At 38.4% G+C, this 18,490-nt stretch overlaps 1 protein-coding gene across 2 annotated transcripts in view; it reads left to right on the forward strand.

The window, feature by feature from the left end:
• The window catches only part of Smp_102340.1 (adenylate cyclase type IX, putative), a gene marked incomplete at both ends in the record, with an annotated part of 48,740 nt that overhangs the window by 20,426 nt on the left and 9,824 nt on the right, over nucleotides 1–18,490 (forward strand). For both annotated transcript variants that reach the window (XM_018791745.1, XM_018791744.1), the window contains 2 exons: nucleotides 2,165–2,339; nucleotides 15,149–15,356. In XM_018791745.1, coding sequence (XP_018645158.1) covers nucleotides 2,165–2,339; nucleotides 15,149–15,356 — 383 coding nt within the window. The remainder of the gene's footprint in view (nucleotides 1–2,164; nucleotides 2,340–15,148; nucleotides 15,357–18,490) is intronic.

Here is an 18,490-nt window from a genome sequence, read left to right on the forward strand (position 1 = left end):
TTGTGTGTATGTTTGCGACTGCATATTTATATTGAGAAAAAGAAAACTAAAGTATTTACTTAAATAGTGTTTCTGAATGTCTGTGTGTGTGTGTGCATGTATGTGTATTTTATATTCAAGACAACAATAAATACACTTGAAATAACATAAAACAATGAAACGAGTTGATTGAAACAAACGTCACGTCATATAAGCTAGTCCATTGTAGTTTGTTGCGCAAGTTATTTTTTATTATTATAATTAACATCAGTATTACTACCACAACCACCAAATCTACTTGATAGGTAACATTAGTTCTTTTTTTAAGCGTCAAATTATAACTATTTATTTGTTAAAACACAATATTCATAAGCACAGATATGTTGCTTCGTTGATTAATAAATATCGTAATTGTAAGTATCATTACCAAGTTTTGATTTGATAATTTCGAATAAATTGAGCATTGGGTAGATTGTTATGAGTAGAAAAATTTTTCTACTCATAGGGATATTACAAATATATTAATTTATTTATAATATCGTAATTGTTTCATTGCTCCTATCATTGAAATTTAGATTGATTACACACTTTATCAATCCACTTTCAACTTTACAAAGTCACGAGGGTAATGGGGTGTGGGTGACTAATTAATTAATAGTACACATATCATGAGAATCAAGAAAGACAACTGTACAGTAAATCTCGTTGATACAGTAAGTGCTAATTGAGGTAAGATGGTGGTTGGAGGTGGTCAACAGGAAACCCTGGACCCGGGTTTCGTGCTACTTGGCACTCGTCAGCAAGGTGTACCTGTAATCTTGAGGGAACTGATGCTCCCTGGCGGATTCGATCCCGTGTCACTCAGCTTCACAGTCAGAGACGTTACCACTGAGCTATTCGGGCCGCGACCGACTTCCTGTAGGACTGAGATGTAATCACAATTGATTGATCACTGGGTGGTGATCAATGTCATGCGTGTCAAGTCCTTACTAGTGCTGATCGAATGCTATCGATCAAGTTGCAATGTGGCCACCAGTCTAGGTGGCTCGACACTGCTTGCACTATATATACTGAGGAATCACCACTGATACTGCTACTACCCCTACTATTTTGCGATTCGATATGACAATTTCATCTCTCTGTGCCAATGGGAAATGGTAACTTGAACCGATGTATATATGTACTAGGTTCTACTTTGTGATTAACCGAATTGGCACCCATTAGGAATGTATATTTACAATTTCGAGATAACCATAATCATTTGGTGAACTATTTCTGTTCCGACTAAATGGCGTAGTTTTGATTAAAGAATATTTTGTCGTAGAGTGTCATTTAACAAGCAATAAGGTCTGATTGTCAGGTTTTCATGTCTGTGGTGTATGAGAAAATTGATTCACCAGGTACTTGGATATAAGCCGCACACTAAATATGGAGCTTATGGTACTGTCCGGTAGCCCAAACCGCACTATGTGTAACGCCGCGGTGTAGGATATGTAACCATGTTTAATTTTGTGCGTAAGTTTGTCCTTGACTCTGAAAGAAACCAAACCTACAGGCAGTTTCATTACTTTTTGATACCAGTTCAGAGAGAGGACTTAATCTAATGGTTCAGTTTTATGAACAGTCGTCAGTCTACCATTCCGTATCATTATTGTCTATCATTCGCCTGTCGGTATTCTGTTCATCAATTTACAGACAAAATATGTTCGTAATCAAGGTTTAATGAAAAGTATTCTCCTTAAGCGTTTGAGATAGTGTCATAGTGTAGGTAAAGCAGTATTTGGGTTGTACTTCAAATTAATTGACGTGTTTTTGTACTTTCATGCTCTCTCAATTATATGAAATAGGGCTCCCAACTTGTGATCACTTGATTAATTATTCATTAACAGGTCACCGTTACTGATAACTTTTGTTAAGAGGGCCCGTTTTCTAATAAAAACTTAACTTTTAACTACTTTGTCACTTCAGTTTTTATTTCATCCTGACTTTATGATATTTTGCATTCAGAGTAAGTGTACAAATTTATAACTGCAAACGTATCAGATGCTAATACTAACATGACATTTGTCGGTTTTATTATGTACATATCACGTTGAATGAGATATTTCTTACGGATTTTGATGTGATTATAATTGATATGTGGATTTCCAGCTATTTTTTCGTCTTCTACTACTGTAAATGATAGATTTGATCGTTTATGCGAACTTGTTGGTTGTGAGAAAATAGCCACTCTTGGTGATTGTTATTATTGCGTTTCTGGTTGTCCGAATCCAACCGAAGATCATGCTGAGCGAACAGTGGAAATGGGTAGAGCAATGTGTTTAGCTATCCAACAATTTGATGAAGATCATTCAGAGGAAGTAAGTGAAAGGATATATATATATATATATATATATATATATATATATGAGTTTAATCAAGCTCATGATATCTTTTGTCTAGTTTTACCCCATGTCTATCACATTAATGTTTATTTATTAGTTTACTCAGTTCAGCTTCCTTTAACTGATCGATCAGAAGCTTTTGATACAGAAAATTATACAATTCGTCGGATCTACATTAAAGAAAACTATGTTAGCTTTGGTATGATTATTCTGCAGTCGTTCATAACCGGCTTCTATTTATTCCAATTAGTTCTCAGTGTTGGTAAATTGTTTTGAGTGCAGAGCTTTTGTCTGAGAAAATGTAAATAGTCCCATACTTGTTTCACAGGTTGTCTGTTAAACGTCTTACATCAAGTTAACCGATAGTGGTGGATGTCCGATTATATTTCTAATCAAAATCTAGTTTTTTTTTTTACCCAGTCAACCTGTCAGTCATCATCAAAATGAAATCTGGGACATGTGTGTTGACCCAAGTTGATGTACTATATTAGCACAATGAGGTGATATTAACGGGATAGGAACAATGTGGAAGCAGTGGCAGTTATAAAGACTAAGCACTGAGAATAAGGTTCGAAAATACAGTGTATGTGATAGAATTCAATATCGAAAGATAGAGTAAAAGCATTTTGCGCCATTATAAACGATTCTGAGTCATGTTACCCCCCTTTTTCCAACCACTGGTTATCGTGCGACTCTAAACAGACTGTTTGTATCTACTAACATGTTTCTTACAGTCATTGACTTCATGAACTGATACCACGTCTTAGTTCGGGCTTCCCCATCTTTCTTTCAGCCTGCTCCCACATCAGATGTCACCTGTCTTTCTAAGCGATGATTAGATTTACGTAACACTCGTTCTAACCACTATCGGTACAAATCTATCACCTCGTTAACCGATTTTCTACCTCTGCATAGTGCCTATGTGCTAACCTCAACATTTTCACTCGGTTGATTTGATGAAAAGCTGACAGCGCTTCAAAGATAGTTATGATCAAAGACCTGCAGCTTATCCATGTTTCCTAGTTTAGTGGACTATTTTTCACAGTCAAAAAGTTATAGAAAAGACTTCTGCGCAGGATTCGGGTTTAGATAACTAGCTTATATGCCTAAATACATCACTATTAATGGATTAGGAGCTCAGTGGTTCAGACATCCGAAACCCAACCACCAAATCGTAGGCTTGAACCCTGGTCCATCCATTTCGATTGGGTCAGGATCACTAGGATTTTCACAATTAGAAGATAGCTAGAAGCCAAATACTCAAATCTTTGCCTAGTAAATGAGCTGATGAAAAAATACAAAAAAAATTGTAGCTCAAGCACAAACATTTATAACTCCTCTAGTGTTACGGATCGATTCACTAACTGATCAAAAAATTAGTTTTACGTGCGTATGTTGAAGAATATCACAATGTTGTGGTTTCCTTGTGGAACGAAAAGCGGTTTTTTTCTGTTACAGGTTTTCCCCTCGCTTCTGTAGATTCTAATCCAGATGGAATCATGCATGAAGTCTGTCATTAGTGAGCTAGCTTGATGTAAAATGTTATGATGGTGTTTATCTCCTTGCAGTACGTATTCCAATACACAGATACAGAAAAAAACCGTTTACATATTTAGGAAATTCCTAATCACAAGTTGGATATTACGTACCACTAATCGCTGGTCTGTTCAAAATGCAATCTGTCCAGAACAGTAATAACTTCTATATACCTTTCTTCACAACGGTCGGACTCAAGTGCATCGTATTCTAATTAGCCATGGGTAGTATACGGATGATATATAGAAAACTAACATCTTTTGATGGAGGATATTCCTGTGAATTGTAATAATATTTTTGATGATGAAGTGAGTTGTTTAATCTTCGTCAACAAATTCCACCTACACAAATAAATTTATATCAGTAAATTAATTGTCCCTGTCACTTTTAGGCTGCAGGTTTAAAAACCCCTTACGACTTTGCCCATCATTCGTAGGGTAGCTATCAAGTAGTGTCACTAGCTCTGATTCTCTCATCCGGTCACACAGAGAGAGAGAAATACAAAGAATGCAATTACAAGCTGAGTCAGTCAGTCAGCTACAATGTAGGACCAGGTACATATATGCATCGGTCCAAGTTGCCATACTTGATTAACACAACATGATGAACACCGAATTCATAGTAGTTAATTTAGTGGAGGTAATATATAAAGGAAAGATTGTATGTAAGGATATAGTACAGGAAGTAAGGAAGATATGAAGCAATTTTAATCTCAAGGTTTAAGGGGAGATAAAGAGTGTATACACTCGCGCCATTGTGATCGATTCTGAGCCATGTCACCCCGAGTCTCCAACCATTGGTTACGATAGTCACGCGGATCCCAACCGAGTAGTCTGCATCTACTAACATGGCTCAGACTAGAAGTTAGTGATTTCAAGCACTGATGTCACGTTTTGGTTTGACCGCTTCTAACTCTCTTCCAACCATCACCAATACTAGTCAGCATAGCGCGTCGTGGTAATCGGTGTTCAGGCATACTTAACACATGGCCAACCATCTCAGTCGATGAAGATTCATGATCTCATCAACTGATTTACCATCATTTCCTGATACTCTGCGTCTAACCTCACTATTACTTACCCGGTAATCCCAGCAGATGCGAGCAATATTTCTAAGGCATCTGTGGTCAAATACTAGTAAATTACGAGTATCTTCTACTCCTAATGGCCACGTTTCGCAGCCGTAAAGTAGAACAGAGCGAACTGCTGCTCAGTATAATTGTCCCTTAATTGATAGATGGATATTTCGTCTTCGCCAAAGGTGACGTAAGTTGGCAAAAGTCAAACGAGCTTTTATAATCCATGCAGAGATTTCGTCAGACACCATCCCATTAGGGCTCATCCGATTTCCAGGACAAGTTAAGGTGTCGACGCGTTCGACTACTTCCAACCTGAACACTCTCGTAAGTGGATGACGTCGAAAGGAATGGGGAATGATTGTGAAAGGATATTACTTTTAGACTTAGATAGTTGTTAGTAGTCAGTATAGATTGTTGTGTATTGTAGTATGTCGATTGTTTTGTAATGCCTCTTCTAATGTTCTTTTAGAAAGAAAGAAAACCATCACAAAATCATGCATTTTGTGATTTTTTAGTCTTTATATAATCATTCCATGTTTGTCATCGTCACCATCTTGTTCATAGTGTGTTCTGGGTCGTAGTTTTATCCAAGATATCCACGTTGTACTACATTGTTTTCTATATCCGTTACTTATCAGTCTTTGGTATACACTTGAGGACGTCAACCAAAGCGTATTCAATCATACAATTTTTATGATTAATGTAAATTCAAGTCAGTATTGAACATCTGACCATGTTTCCATTATGAATATACTTTTTGTTACCATCCTTTTCATTTAATTTTGCTATTCACCTATTTCATTTTGGAGGACGAAGACAAATCTATTGATTTTGTTAATCCTCCTGTTCTTCTTGTCTGCATCTTTTCGTTACTGCTGTCATACAAAGACAATCATTTTGAACTACTTAATCTAGGCAAAGAAGGACGAATATCTTGATAGAGGTGGGAACCGTACTGAGAATACACAGGTTATTTTATTATTAATTTAAGAAAACGCGTGAAATTTCTGATAGACAATAACTTTAGAGGAATAGTGTTTCAATGGTGAATGAGCTCAACTATTACACCAACTAGTTGATTACATATTGCAACTGAAATTATGTCTCATCATTTCTATACAAACCTGATATATGGTTCATGGTTAAAGATGTAACTAATTGGCGTTTTAGTACACCAAATTCATCTTTCGAATCATGGGTTCGAGTTCTACTCTGTCTACATCCTAATCTAGGTGTACAGTTTAGTAGAAATATATATCACCTAACAAATAATACACGTACCATAGCATTGCCTGCAAATAATGAAAATTTTTTAATTGTAGAACCTCTAATGTCTTCACTCGGTCAAAAGGTGACTAAAGGCTCTAAATAGTCAGACATCCAATATAAAACCTTGTTATATCTTGTGGCCGAGTGGATGCCTGGTTAATGTATGACGTAATAAGAGAGCAGAGAATTATCGATTGGAACAGTGACACACGAAAACCGTACGAGCAGTCTAGAGCGCCTATCGATCCTGCTTCTGCCTAGCCCAGTCCGTTGAGTCCAAAACACCAATAACAGCCTCTGTGGTATGAATCCTTGTATTTCAAACATACTGAGTTTATATACCAAATAGACTGACCACATCGTACCAATAAAATAGAAAACAACATTTGTACAAGAGTTAGCCAAATGTGGCTGTGAATAGGGGGAGCAGTAATTAATAGACTGGGTATAACTCAGGAATGGTAAATCGTACAATAATAGTCCAAGGATCAAAATAAAGCTCACAATGAAAGGAACATGAATATGATTGTCGCGATGACCGAGTGGTTAAGGCGTTGGACTAGAAAACCAATGGGGTTTCCCCGCACAGATTCAAATCCTGCTTGCGACGGAATTTGCTCCCAAATGCCCTGGTACGGCCGAGAGTGGGGAGAGTCCGCTCTCCCTCTCGAAATGCTCTCACATGACCAGCGAATATATAGCCTCTGCCAGGGAAGTCCTACTCACTGCCTTCTCGTGGCGGGGGTGTTGTTTACGAAAGTGAGGGGACGAAAAGCGAAAGCGAATGTCCGGCGATTTAACCGGGTTGGTGGTTGTGGAGGATCCACCTAGGGGAGTTGGAAAACCCTGATTCCAAACCAATGGTGCACATGGGCTCCAGGATCCTGAAGGAAAAAATGGTGTACGAATCAATCGTTGATCACCGGCTACCATGGGACTGCATCTCCTCACGATGCTCCACTGCCTTGTGGATCAGATCTTTAGGTTAAGGGCTCCTTGTGTGGCCCCCTAAGAAAACCACCTGCTTCATTTTGGGCACCCGGGCGGTATCACAGCCCTCACACAAATCGAATGAGATTTGTGAGGCGCATATATATCTGGTACTTCCTTGTACCAATATTTATGTGTTTGAATAAAAATAAATAAATAAAATAAGTTTAATTATTTAGCAAATATACGATAAAAATTATATGCATAATATTGTTCTATAAATGGACCCCAAGGTTACCATTCACTATTGTTCCCGACCGTTGCTGCTACCTTGACGTGGTGATCGGGCTTGCCTATCGTGATGAACCAATCGAGTTATACTGGCTGGAACAATCGTTCCTCAAGGTCCTACCATGCCAGACAGGTCGGTTGAAGAGCGGTAAGACTTAAAGCAGCAATCCCAAGGTCCGAAGGCGAAGTCGTACTGCCGACTGTACAGAGGTGTGACGGCAGTAAGGTATTTCCTTCAGACAACCAGCGTGACAGCGATGCTGCCTTCTCACAAGGAGGGATGGGGTTAGAAAAAGTCGACCCTAAAAATGCACACCTCGCCTTATCCCACGGATTTCTGTCTCTGGCGGTAAGGTTCTTTGAAGAACGGAGCTAGCACTTCAAAAATCCCCCACAAAAAGGCCGTGCGTGACCGGCCTGAAGCAGTTGTCCCTTGGGCACTGCGGTCACGCTCTGAGGTCGTTAAGACCAACCCTAATCCAACTTCTTTTTCAGGTCCCTCAAGAAATACCCTTCCACGGTGTGGGCAGCCGGGAAGTGATAAATGCCCTCATACCCGTAACAGCACACGAGAGCAAGTTGGTCACTTTCAAATCCTTCCTACACCTAATAACTCTCTTATCTCCACGACTAACCCTTCCCACGTCCTTTTATCACCTCGCACCGCTAGGGCAAACGATTAAAGTACATGGAACGTTATTCCTGGTCTCCTGAAACCACGCTCTAAACTACATGTAGGAACTTTTAATGTCCGAACATTGTGCCAAATAGGACAACAGGCTTCCTTAGCTAGGACTCTAGAATCTTACACCATCTATGTGTGCTGCGTCTCCGAAACGTGCATACAAGATCCGAGTAGCGTCATTCATTTGACCTCACTATGTCATAATAAAGAACCATCTCGATACACGCTTCGTGTATCTGGAAGCCCTGATGCTGTTTCCCGTGGCCTCGCTGGAGTAGGTATAGCATTAAGTCGTAGGGCAGACCTAGCTCTTTTAGACTGGATCCCAGTAGACAGTCGTCTATGCGCTGTCCGACTAAACAGATCAGTAAGGACTCGGAAAGATAGGGAAACTCGTTGTTGCCTCTTCGTCGTCTCTGCCTACTCTCCCACTGACTGCAGCTCAGACGATATAAAAGATGAGTTCTACAGGAAACTTTCTGACCTCGGAAAAGCTAGGCGTTCTGATGTAGTAATAGTGGCTGGTGACTTTAATGCTCAAGTAGGTAAACCAAGTGAAAGGGAAAGACATCTGGGAGGATCTTATGGTGTCGTGGCTAAAAGGACAGATAATGGCAACCGTCTGTTGCAGCTGTGCTCAGATAACCGCCTATTTCTTGCAAATACTAACATCTTTTGACATGGCGACCCCCGAATTCGTCCCAACGTTGGACCCAATTAGATCATATCGCTATCAGCCACCGATGGAGGGGCTCGATAGAAGACTGTCACTCATTCTAGAGCACATGTTTAGACTCAGATCATACTCTAGTGCGAGCTCGTATCTATCTGCGTCTTACTGGACGTAGGAAAGACACTGCAGGGAAGCCTCTAAGGGTTCTACTTAATGATAGGCAAGCTAAGAATATATTTCAGGAACAACTGGAAAAAACAGTTAGACAGACATGTAAGTTGTGCCCACCCCGAGGCAGCGTGGAATGACATCCCGAAAAGCTGTGGGAACAGCAGTGATATCCGCTAGTAAGGTAAGCCATAAGGTCAGGGAGAAACAATGGATCTCGGCAGCATCTACCGCACTGATAGATGCTCGAAAACTCATCCCACCTGGCTCTGAACATAACGAAGAGCGGAGTCAGCTTAAGCGCAGGCTAATAAGAAGCCTACGCAATGATCGTGAACAGTGGTGGGTAGCGAAAGCCAGAGAGATGGAAAAGGCAGCGGCAATAGGTAACAGTAGGCAGCTATTCAGACTCGTTAAAGAAACCGGTATTAGGAACCCAAGTATCAGTGAAACCATCTCAGATAAAGATGGGCATATTATTCATTCTCAATCCAGGAGATTGGATCGATGGGCAGAACACTTTAGGGATCAGTTCAACTGGCCTTCAGCCACACTTCAATTACCCACGATCCCCAGTCGTCCTGAATGGCAAATTGATGTAAGTCCTCCAACCCTCTGCCAGCTTAAAAAAGCTATAGGAAATCTGAAGCGAGGGAGAGCGGCAGGCCCCGACAGGTTGACCCCTGAGAATTTTAAGGATGGTGGTCCAGTACTAGCAGTGAGATTGACTGAGGTCTTAGGTAGAATCTGGGAACTGGACGTAATTCCATCTGACTGGTCCCAATCACTGATTGTGCCAGTCTATAAGAAAGGACAATCACAGAGGGATCAGTTTGACTAATATAGTGTCTAAAATATTAGCTTCAATAATACTTCAACGCCCAACCAAAGCTCGTGAAGAGCAGACTAGAAAAAACTAGGCTGGTTTTCGACCTGTACGTGGTTGTATAGACCAGATATTCACTCTACGTCAGGTCCTAGAACATAGACATACATTCAGACGTCCCACAATAGTAGTATTTCTTGACCTTAAGGCGGTATTTGACTCTGTTGATCGTGAGGTTCTATGGCAGTGTTTCTCACTAAAAGGAGTACCAAAGAAGTACGTTAACCTCATAAAGGCTCTCTACTCGAATACAACTGGTCGAGTCAGAGCCTAGGGCGAACTGTCATCAGAATTGGTTACCTCAAGTGGTGTTCGTCAGGGCTGTCCACTTTCCCCATTCTTGTTTAACTTTGTCGTTGACATGCTTTTAGAGATATCACTTTCATCATCTCAATCTCCAGGAGTTGAACTTTTACCGGGAGGCTCACTTATTGACTTACAATACGCCGACGACATAGTTTTATTCGGTGAAGACGCTGACAAAATGCAGAGTCTTCTGACCACTATAAGCAACAATGAAGGCATGTTCGGGATGTGATTCTCCCCCTCGAAGTGCAAAATGTTACTTCAGGATTGGGTTGCATCGACACCTGAACTAACGATAGGTAGTGAAGTAGTTGAGCGTGTTGACCGCTTCACTTATCTTGGGAGTCTCATCAGTCCTTGTGGTCTGGTGTGTGACGAAATTTCATCACGGATACAGAAGGCTCGTCTAGCTTTCACCGACTTGCGTCATTTATGGCGTAGGCGAGATATCCGTCTAGCAACCAAGGGACGGGTTTACTGTGCAGCAGTCCATTCCGTCCTACATTATGGCAGTGAAACATGGCCCATAAGAGTAGAGGATATTCGTAGGCTACTAGAATTCGATCAAGGGTGTCTTCGACGCATTGCTCGTATATCCTGGGACCACCGGGTAAGTAATGCAGTTGTTAGGAAACGGGTACTAGGTAATGATGGCAAATCGATTGATGAAGTAGTGAAACTTCATCAGTTGAGATGGCTGGGACATGTGTTACGTGTATGTCCAACCACCGACTGCCCCGACGTGCAATGTTTTATGGTGTAGGAGTAGGTTGGAAGAAAGCTAGGGACGGCCAGACCAAAACGTGGCACAAATCCATGAAGTCACTGACAAGTGAACTAAGCCATGTTGGTAGGTGTAGACTACCTGGTTGGGATTCGCGAAATGATAGCAACCGATGGTTAGAGACCTTGAATGACATGGCTCAAAATCGTTTGCAATGGCGAAGGTGCATCCCTTCTTTGTGTTCTACCAAATTCTAATCTTCTGAATTCCTCATGTCTCTTTTTTCTCTTTTCAAATTTATCTCACTGTATTATACTCCTTCAATAACGTCTTCAAACCGTTATCTTTCACATAATATTTATGCTCTTACTACTTCTACCACTATGGGATTAGAATCGACAACTTCATCTCTGTGCTAATGTGGTATGGCAACTCGAACTGATGTACGTACGTACGAAGTTCTACGTTGTGTCTGACTGACTGACTGATTCACTATTGTTATCGGGATATAACAAACCTATCATCGTTTTGTGTCCCAGTCCGCTATTCTTTAACAGGAAAGTTTACAAACCAGAACTTTCATTTTCATAGTAATCCGTGATTGTTGGTACAGATTTGTCTACCATTTGTTTCATCAGAGCCCATATACATTGTCATTTGGAAATCAATTTTCCCCAACTTCCTTAGTTTATCATCAAGTTTTCAAAAATCTATGTCCACTCTAGATATGTACTTTTTTCTTTCCTTGGGTCAAACTGCTGAGTTGGTTGCACCTATTAGTGCCTGACCAGTTCCTTCATTTTTATTAAATTTTGTCACAAAGGATTTCTTCAGGGTAATTTTCCTACTTCTGACTTTTCAAAGTTGATCTCTCCAGTCTAAAGACTCGTTAATTTGAAATAGCCAAATAACATATTTCTGTTTACTGAAGACGTTGAAGAAATATGTAGGTATCATTACTGTTATGTCTTGTAGGTTGAACGCTTTATTCGGATCCTAGCTATTCGGATAACCCCAGGCTAGCACTACTCAGCGACTTGAAAGACCAGAGAGAAGACACGAGTATCAGAGAAGCACTTTACTACAAGGTTCATTATGTACAGAAAAAACAGGGGTTTTATAGTAATTAAAAGACCTTGAGATTCCATAGTAGCAGTATGTTAACAGCCAATCAGGACCTCGTTATTTTAGTAGCATAGCTTCTAACTAATCGCTGATTGGTTGGGCTCTTTATGAGCCTCTCTGGAGGCTCTGATAGAGTTTATTGTAAGCCGACCTAACACCTCCCTTTTTTTTGAAGATTCGAAGATTAGATTCTGATTTAAAAAAAATTATCTGTAGGTTGAAATTCTCCAACATTTCCTCCCCCACGAAATAATGTTGGATCTTCATATCTCCAATTTACAATTAATATGACTTTATTTAGAACACATTTCTCGTATTGAATGCAGAATCCACTAGAAATGAATAGATGATGATGAACGATATTTGATTTTAGGTCATCGGAATTTGGCTTTTCTGAAACATCTCCATCAAATTCATTAAGATTTTCACTGGAGGATATTTGATAGCTAGGGGAATCATCATCTAATGAAATTGCCTTAGGTTTTTGATCAGCATTTGATTCAACCGACTTAGTTTCCTCATCTTCATAAGAATTTTCATCAAAATCATGTGCACCATTCCAGCTTTCTTGGCCGATATCATGTAACCCATAGTTTAATTCTGACTGAAGTTTGTCTTCAGAAATCGGCGGATTGAGTGGTGCTTCATTAGACTCTGGGCTCAGGGCTTTGTCTACGGAACCTTGTTTTTCTTTGACATCTGATACTGTCACAGTTTCATGTGCATTTAGCAAGATATTGTCTTGCTCTGAACCGGCCAACTTACCCATTTTGCCTTTTCCATCAGATGTGAAGGGAAATGAACCCTCAACTGAGCGTTCTTCTGGGACGGCCATTTTAGCACCATTATTGAAAAACTTGTCCAAGACTGTTTCAAATAGTTGCTGCTGGAAGGCTAGCATCTGTTGTTGCCGGTGCTCTAAGATTATCAGCGCCTGTTCTAAAGAAATCGTCATTTTTTTCTGCTGATAATAATAATAACTCCGAAAATTCACCGGCAATTATTACAGCTTGTTTGATTACCAAATCACGTCTCGGTTGCTGTATTTCTTTTTGCCAGAATCCTCGACGACAATTGTTGTATTTTTTGTGTACCAAAAACCCCGACAACAATTGTTTTTTTTTTTGCCGAAATCCCCGTCGCCACTGTTATGTCTCGTAGGTTGAACGCTTTATTCGGATCCTAGCTATTCGGATAACCCCAGGCTAGCACTACTCAGCGACTTGAAAGACCAGAGAGAAGACACGAGTATCAGAGAAGCACTTTACTACAAGGTTCATTATGTACAGAAAAAACAGGGGTTTTATAGTAATTAAAAGACCTTGAGATTCCATAGTAGCAGTATGTTAACAACCAATCAGGACCTCGTTATTTTAGTAGCATAGCTTCTAACTAATCGCTGATTGGTTGGGCTCTTTATGAGCCTCTCTGGAGGCTCTGATAGAGTTTATTGTAAGCCGACCTAACAATTACCAAGGTTTGACCTTATAATTTAAAGTACATTGAGCATTGGTTAGATTGTTATTAATAAAAACAATATATTTGTAATATCCCATTGTTATGTGATTGGGATATTACAAATATATTTGTCTAAATTATGCTGAAGAAATAGTTTTATGAACTTACCAAATAGCGACTCAAGGATGTTTCCAATGTTTTTTTTGCTTCAAAAACAATTTCTTTTAATACCCAGTCTCGCCGTAGAGACCGCAGTAGTTGCCCACTTTCCTACTCTTGTAAGTCTCTTCAGCCTTGGTAGGTTTGTTCACGACATATACTACTTATGTCGATATAAGTAGCACACACCACAGTATCTTTATATTAGAGGCGATATCATTATTCCATAATGATAATCATCCGTATATAACTGAATTCACGAATAACTAGAATTTGATATATTTGACAAATTCAAACTCTAATCGATTCTTTTCTTAAGGAAATTACCACACTATATTGTCGTAATCATTATTAATAAGTATATTCTTACTCTTTGTTGGTTTACTTGTTACTTCTTGTGTTGTAGTTATTTTGCGTTAAGACATTGAATAGTGTTGTATTTTGTCATGAGTATAGAGGGGAGAATAACAAGTAAGATACCTTCCTACAAGTCATATCATCAGCATCTTTTATTAACGAAGCCAATACTTAGTCATTGTTTGTCGCTTACAATGCCCCTTTATCAACGAAATTTGCTCTGCAGTTTTTATTATTAACCCTTAGGTTGTTTATGTATGGTTGAAGAAGTTCAACTCTTTGTCATGCAAGATAATTTTAAGTTCCAGCTAAACTATATCATTAGTCTAGAAAAATAGAAGAATTAATCTCTCTTCAAATTCACGGACGTATAATAACTTTGAAATCTAAAAAAGCCATAGTTTCTAATGAATTTACTTTTTGTTTACGCGATGAGTAATTATTTAAACGATTGTCTTATAACGTTTTTATACATATCCCTGATTCTAAACTCTTTTTTTGACTCATTAATTTTTATATTATTTTGCATTTTAGAACTAAAATCATTTTTTCATCATAATATATTCTAGTTATCTATGCATTGAGGTTTTTAGATTACAGTGTATTATGATGTGGTAATTTGTTTGTACAATCAAATGAACAGTACTTTGTTTTTGAACGCTTATTTGAGATTTTACAGTTTTGATTTGAAGACCTAAGCAAGTGAAAATTACTTTGCCTTATCGATCGTCACGGGTTGTCTGCATTTATTTTTAGTGGTATGGAATATGTGATCAATTTGACTCTACTGTGAACGTGTGTTGATGTTTGTTACTTCATGCATTAATAAGCCGTTGAGTAACAGTGACCAATATATTGCTTGTTCAATCAAATTCTATCGATCAATTTGCTATATGGCTTTTAATCTTGGCGAGGCCAGTCACTGCTCGAATAGCTCAGTAGTAATGTACCTGACTATAATGTTATGTTACATTTCACAATTCGTTACTCTCCTTTATATTAAATATATGCCCTACTGATTTGTGCCAAATAATGCATAACCTAGGTCTAAAAGGATTTCCCATCAGTTGTCTTCATATTTCATTGCTACTTGTTTAAAATAGGCACTACTGAGTTTTCACTATATATTTATTATTACAGGTGAATATGCGTGTCGGTGTACACACTGGTAAAGTGATCTGTGGTATCGTCGGAACAAGACGCTTTAAATTTGATGTTTGGTCAAATGATGTTACATTAGCTAATGAAATGGAGTCTAGTGGTGAAGCGGGAAAAGTGCACATTTCTGAGGCTACTTTAAGTTTTGTAAAAGATATTTATGAAGTTTCTGAAGGAAAACCTGTTCATGGTCAGTTGTGTTTTGCCTACACGTAATTATGCTTTTTCTTTTGTCTTTCCAATACATCCTGTTTTACTTTTGAATTATGATAGTCTATTAATCTTAATTTCGGAGGATTAGTGTGGGATAACATATGTTGAGACTATCTGATAATAAGGCATAATAAAAGCCTTCATTTTGACTTTGAGTAAGGAAAAGCTATCAGCAACTAGTTGAGAGTCACGCATACGGTTTATTTTTCACCTTGAAGAAACTAACGTGTTTTCCAGGTTATTGATTCAAACTTTCGTGTTTATATTCATGAATTCGAACTACATTTTGTGTGTATGTAGTAGCTCGCGGTACTCACCCAGTGTTCCGACCAAATTACATTCAGAGAACACTCAGTCTTATTCTCAGTGGTTGAAGATAAAGTATCAGACCACTTCTTCGATTAAAACGTCCATTAATTAGACATTCTTATCCATCTGTTTTAATTGCAATAGTAGTGTCAGCAGATGATTTTTTATTATCGAATCAAGTTGAGTTGATCCGCTGTTGTTAAAGTAAAGCTTGGCACAAATAAGCGTTCATTCAGGTTGCATAGTAGCATATAACTGTGGGATGAAGTTAACAAGATAAATGACAAACAAATCGAAATAATTGTAGTAGCAATGAAAATTAGAAAGACTGAACGTTAAGAACATGGTTCCAGAAGAGGGATTAAGAAGGGGTGTGTGAAGGAATACTGAAATCATCTAGATAAAAAGTGAATCCATCTGCTGCATTATGACATGTCCTGAACCATGTCTCCTAACGTTTCCAATTGCTGATCGCAATTATCGCCCAAAACCCAACTATAGGTAGTCCGAATCCAATAACATGACCTAGATCAAGGTTCAGTGATTTCATAGGCCTTATTTTGACCATGCCTAACTTCCGATCTACTCCTGGCTAACAGCGCTCACCAAGGTGGGCGGTTGTTCAGGATGCGTAAAATATGCAACCACTGCAGTCATCAGAGATTCACCTCATTATCTGGTTTTCCATCACTTAATACCCACCCTATTCATAGCGTTAAGAATAATGTTTGATTTTATATGAACATGTTTGCTAATCACTTGGTAGCTTGGCTACAATTTTTGTGAATTTTTGTTAAATAAAAAACATCAGAATTTTATACACTAGCCTCTTCAAGCACATAAATTTATGGCTTAAAACTGAGCAGACATAAACTTGTACTTGGTTCGTTGCTACGTCATCTCTCTGTGATAACGGGGTATGACAACTAGGACTGATCTACATATGTACCAGATTCGAAGTTGAGAGTGACTGACTTGATAACTGAGTTACGTCACTGTTTCTAGGGTGGGATGCTGTTTCTACAATACGCATTATTATTATTATTAGCTTTATTCAATATTATATTATTTGGTACAAAATCGAATTCTCAGCATAAAGTATTTCAACATGTTTACGTTTCTTATTTCTTCGTTGCTCCTGATGTTAAACATTCAGTGATCGCCAGTTGGATGTCAGCAGTTCAGTCAATCGACATATGAATAATGTATATTCTTTTTGCTGCATGTTCCCAGCAAACACGACATCTGTGATTAGGCCTTTGGTAACCTTTACAGCGAAAGGTTGTACAGTTTTCAGAAACGCACCGGAATAGGTTGTGCGATTAATAGCCATAATGATGTATTAAAACAAACAATATTAGATAACTTGTTGAAATATATAGATGACAGGAACAGGTAGCCCAGATGTTTAGACAGGCCGCCCTTGTTATTTGGTACAAAACTCTATAGGTATTAAATACAATACTAACTATCTGCCACGTTAGTTTCGAAAGAATATTTTCTAAAACGTTGAATTTCACGTGTCTTATTTGTCACAGTCTCTTTTCACAAGTTTGATGTACAGGTTAAGCATTCACCTGGCATACACGTGGTGGTCGATATTCGATGTTCTCCCTAAACTTCGTATATTGTTCGTCCTGATAACCGTTACTCGATAACGTCCTAACGGTGTATAAATCAGAAGGCGAATACGAAGGGATGATTTCGTTTATTACTGGACCACACACAGATATCTCAAAATTACAGACTCGTTAAGCAAGCAGGAAAGAGTGGTGCCGTGAAGCAGGCGAATGAGCGAGTACAGTAGTGTGCACAGGATTAAGATGTACGTATATACACAAAGCGAAAAGCATGAATCATCGAATCAATTAAGCGATTAATATAAGGCTAGCAGAATGAATACATGCGTAGGCAGAAAGCAATGCTCAAGCGTACATAATAAAGGTACAATAGTATAGATAGGTTGTTGTTGTACGAGTGACTGTCCGTTAAATAAGCTAACAAAAGGGCTTAACCAAATTAGATGTAAACAAAGTCAATTGTATGTGAGCTGCTATATACATACATGTGTGAACATAATTTTTTAATAGAGGGAACGAACTTACAAAGTGACATTGGTCGTAGAATAGACGCATGTGGTCCAATCATTCTCTTTATCCCAACAACCAATTGTTTTTGAGTGTTAGTTTTATGTAATAACTTGTCAGAAAAGTGTGATTTTCGAAAGTGTATTGTATTTCAGTCATCTGAATTGTAATTCTCTGAAACACACATGTTCATGTCTAGCTAGTGTACATATAAGCCTATGCTTGTCGTAATAGGCATATATTCATGACATAACTTGTACCGCTCTTGATTTAGGGAAATCTATCATATAGCTTTTTTTTCACCTTAGCATATAATTTTATGGAACTATGGTACATGTACATTCAGTAAATTAGAATCACAAACGATTAATCCTTCTTAAATAGGTTGGTGTTCTAAAACTTTTGTACATAATCACCTGTGTGTAGTTTTTCATATCCTCACCTCTCTATTTGCTGAAGAAGTGACTTACACTGAGTCACGAAACGTCGAAAAAATTAATTTTTCTACTCGTTAGGAATTTACAAATATTTGAAAAATTCCCATATTGTGATTTAGAACAACATATATAAGCGAACAATATTGTTTTCGATTAGATCCTCATCAGGCTTTACTCTAATATACAGTAATATTTATATGCATATACGAAATTATTAAACAAATCAAGGCAGTTTAAGAGTGAATGATAACAGTGGAATAGATTACATAATCAAAATT

The sequence above is a fragment of the Schistosoma mansoni genome, assembly GCF_000237925.1.
Source record: "Schistosoma mansoni, WGS project CABG00000000 data, chromosome 1 unplaced supercontig 0094, strain Puerto Rico, whole genome shotgun sequence".
Classification (NCBI taxonomy): Eukaryota; Metazoa; Platyhelminthes; class Trematoda; order Strigeidida; family Schistosomatidae; genus Schistosoma; species Schistosoma mansoni.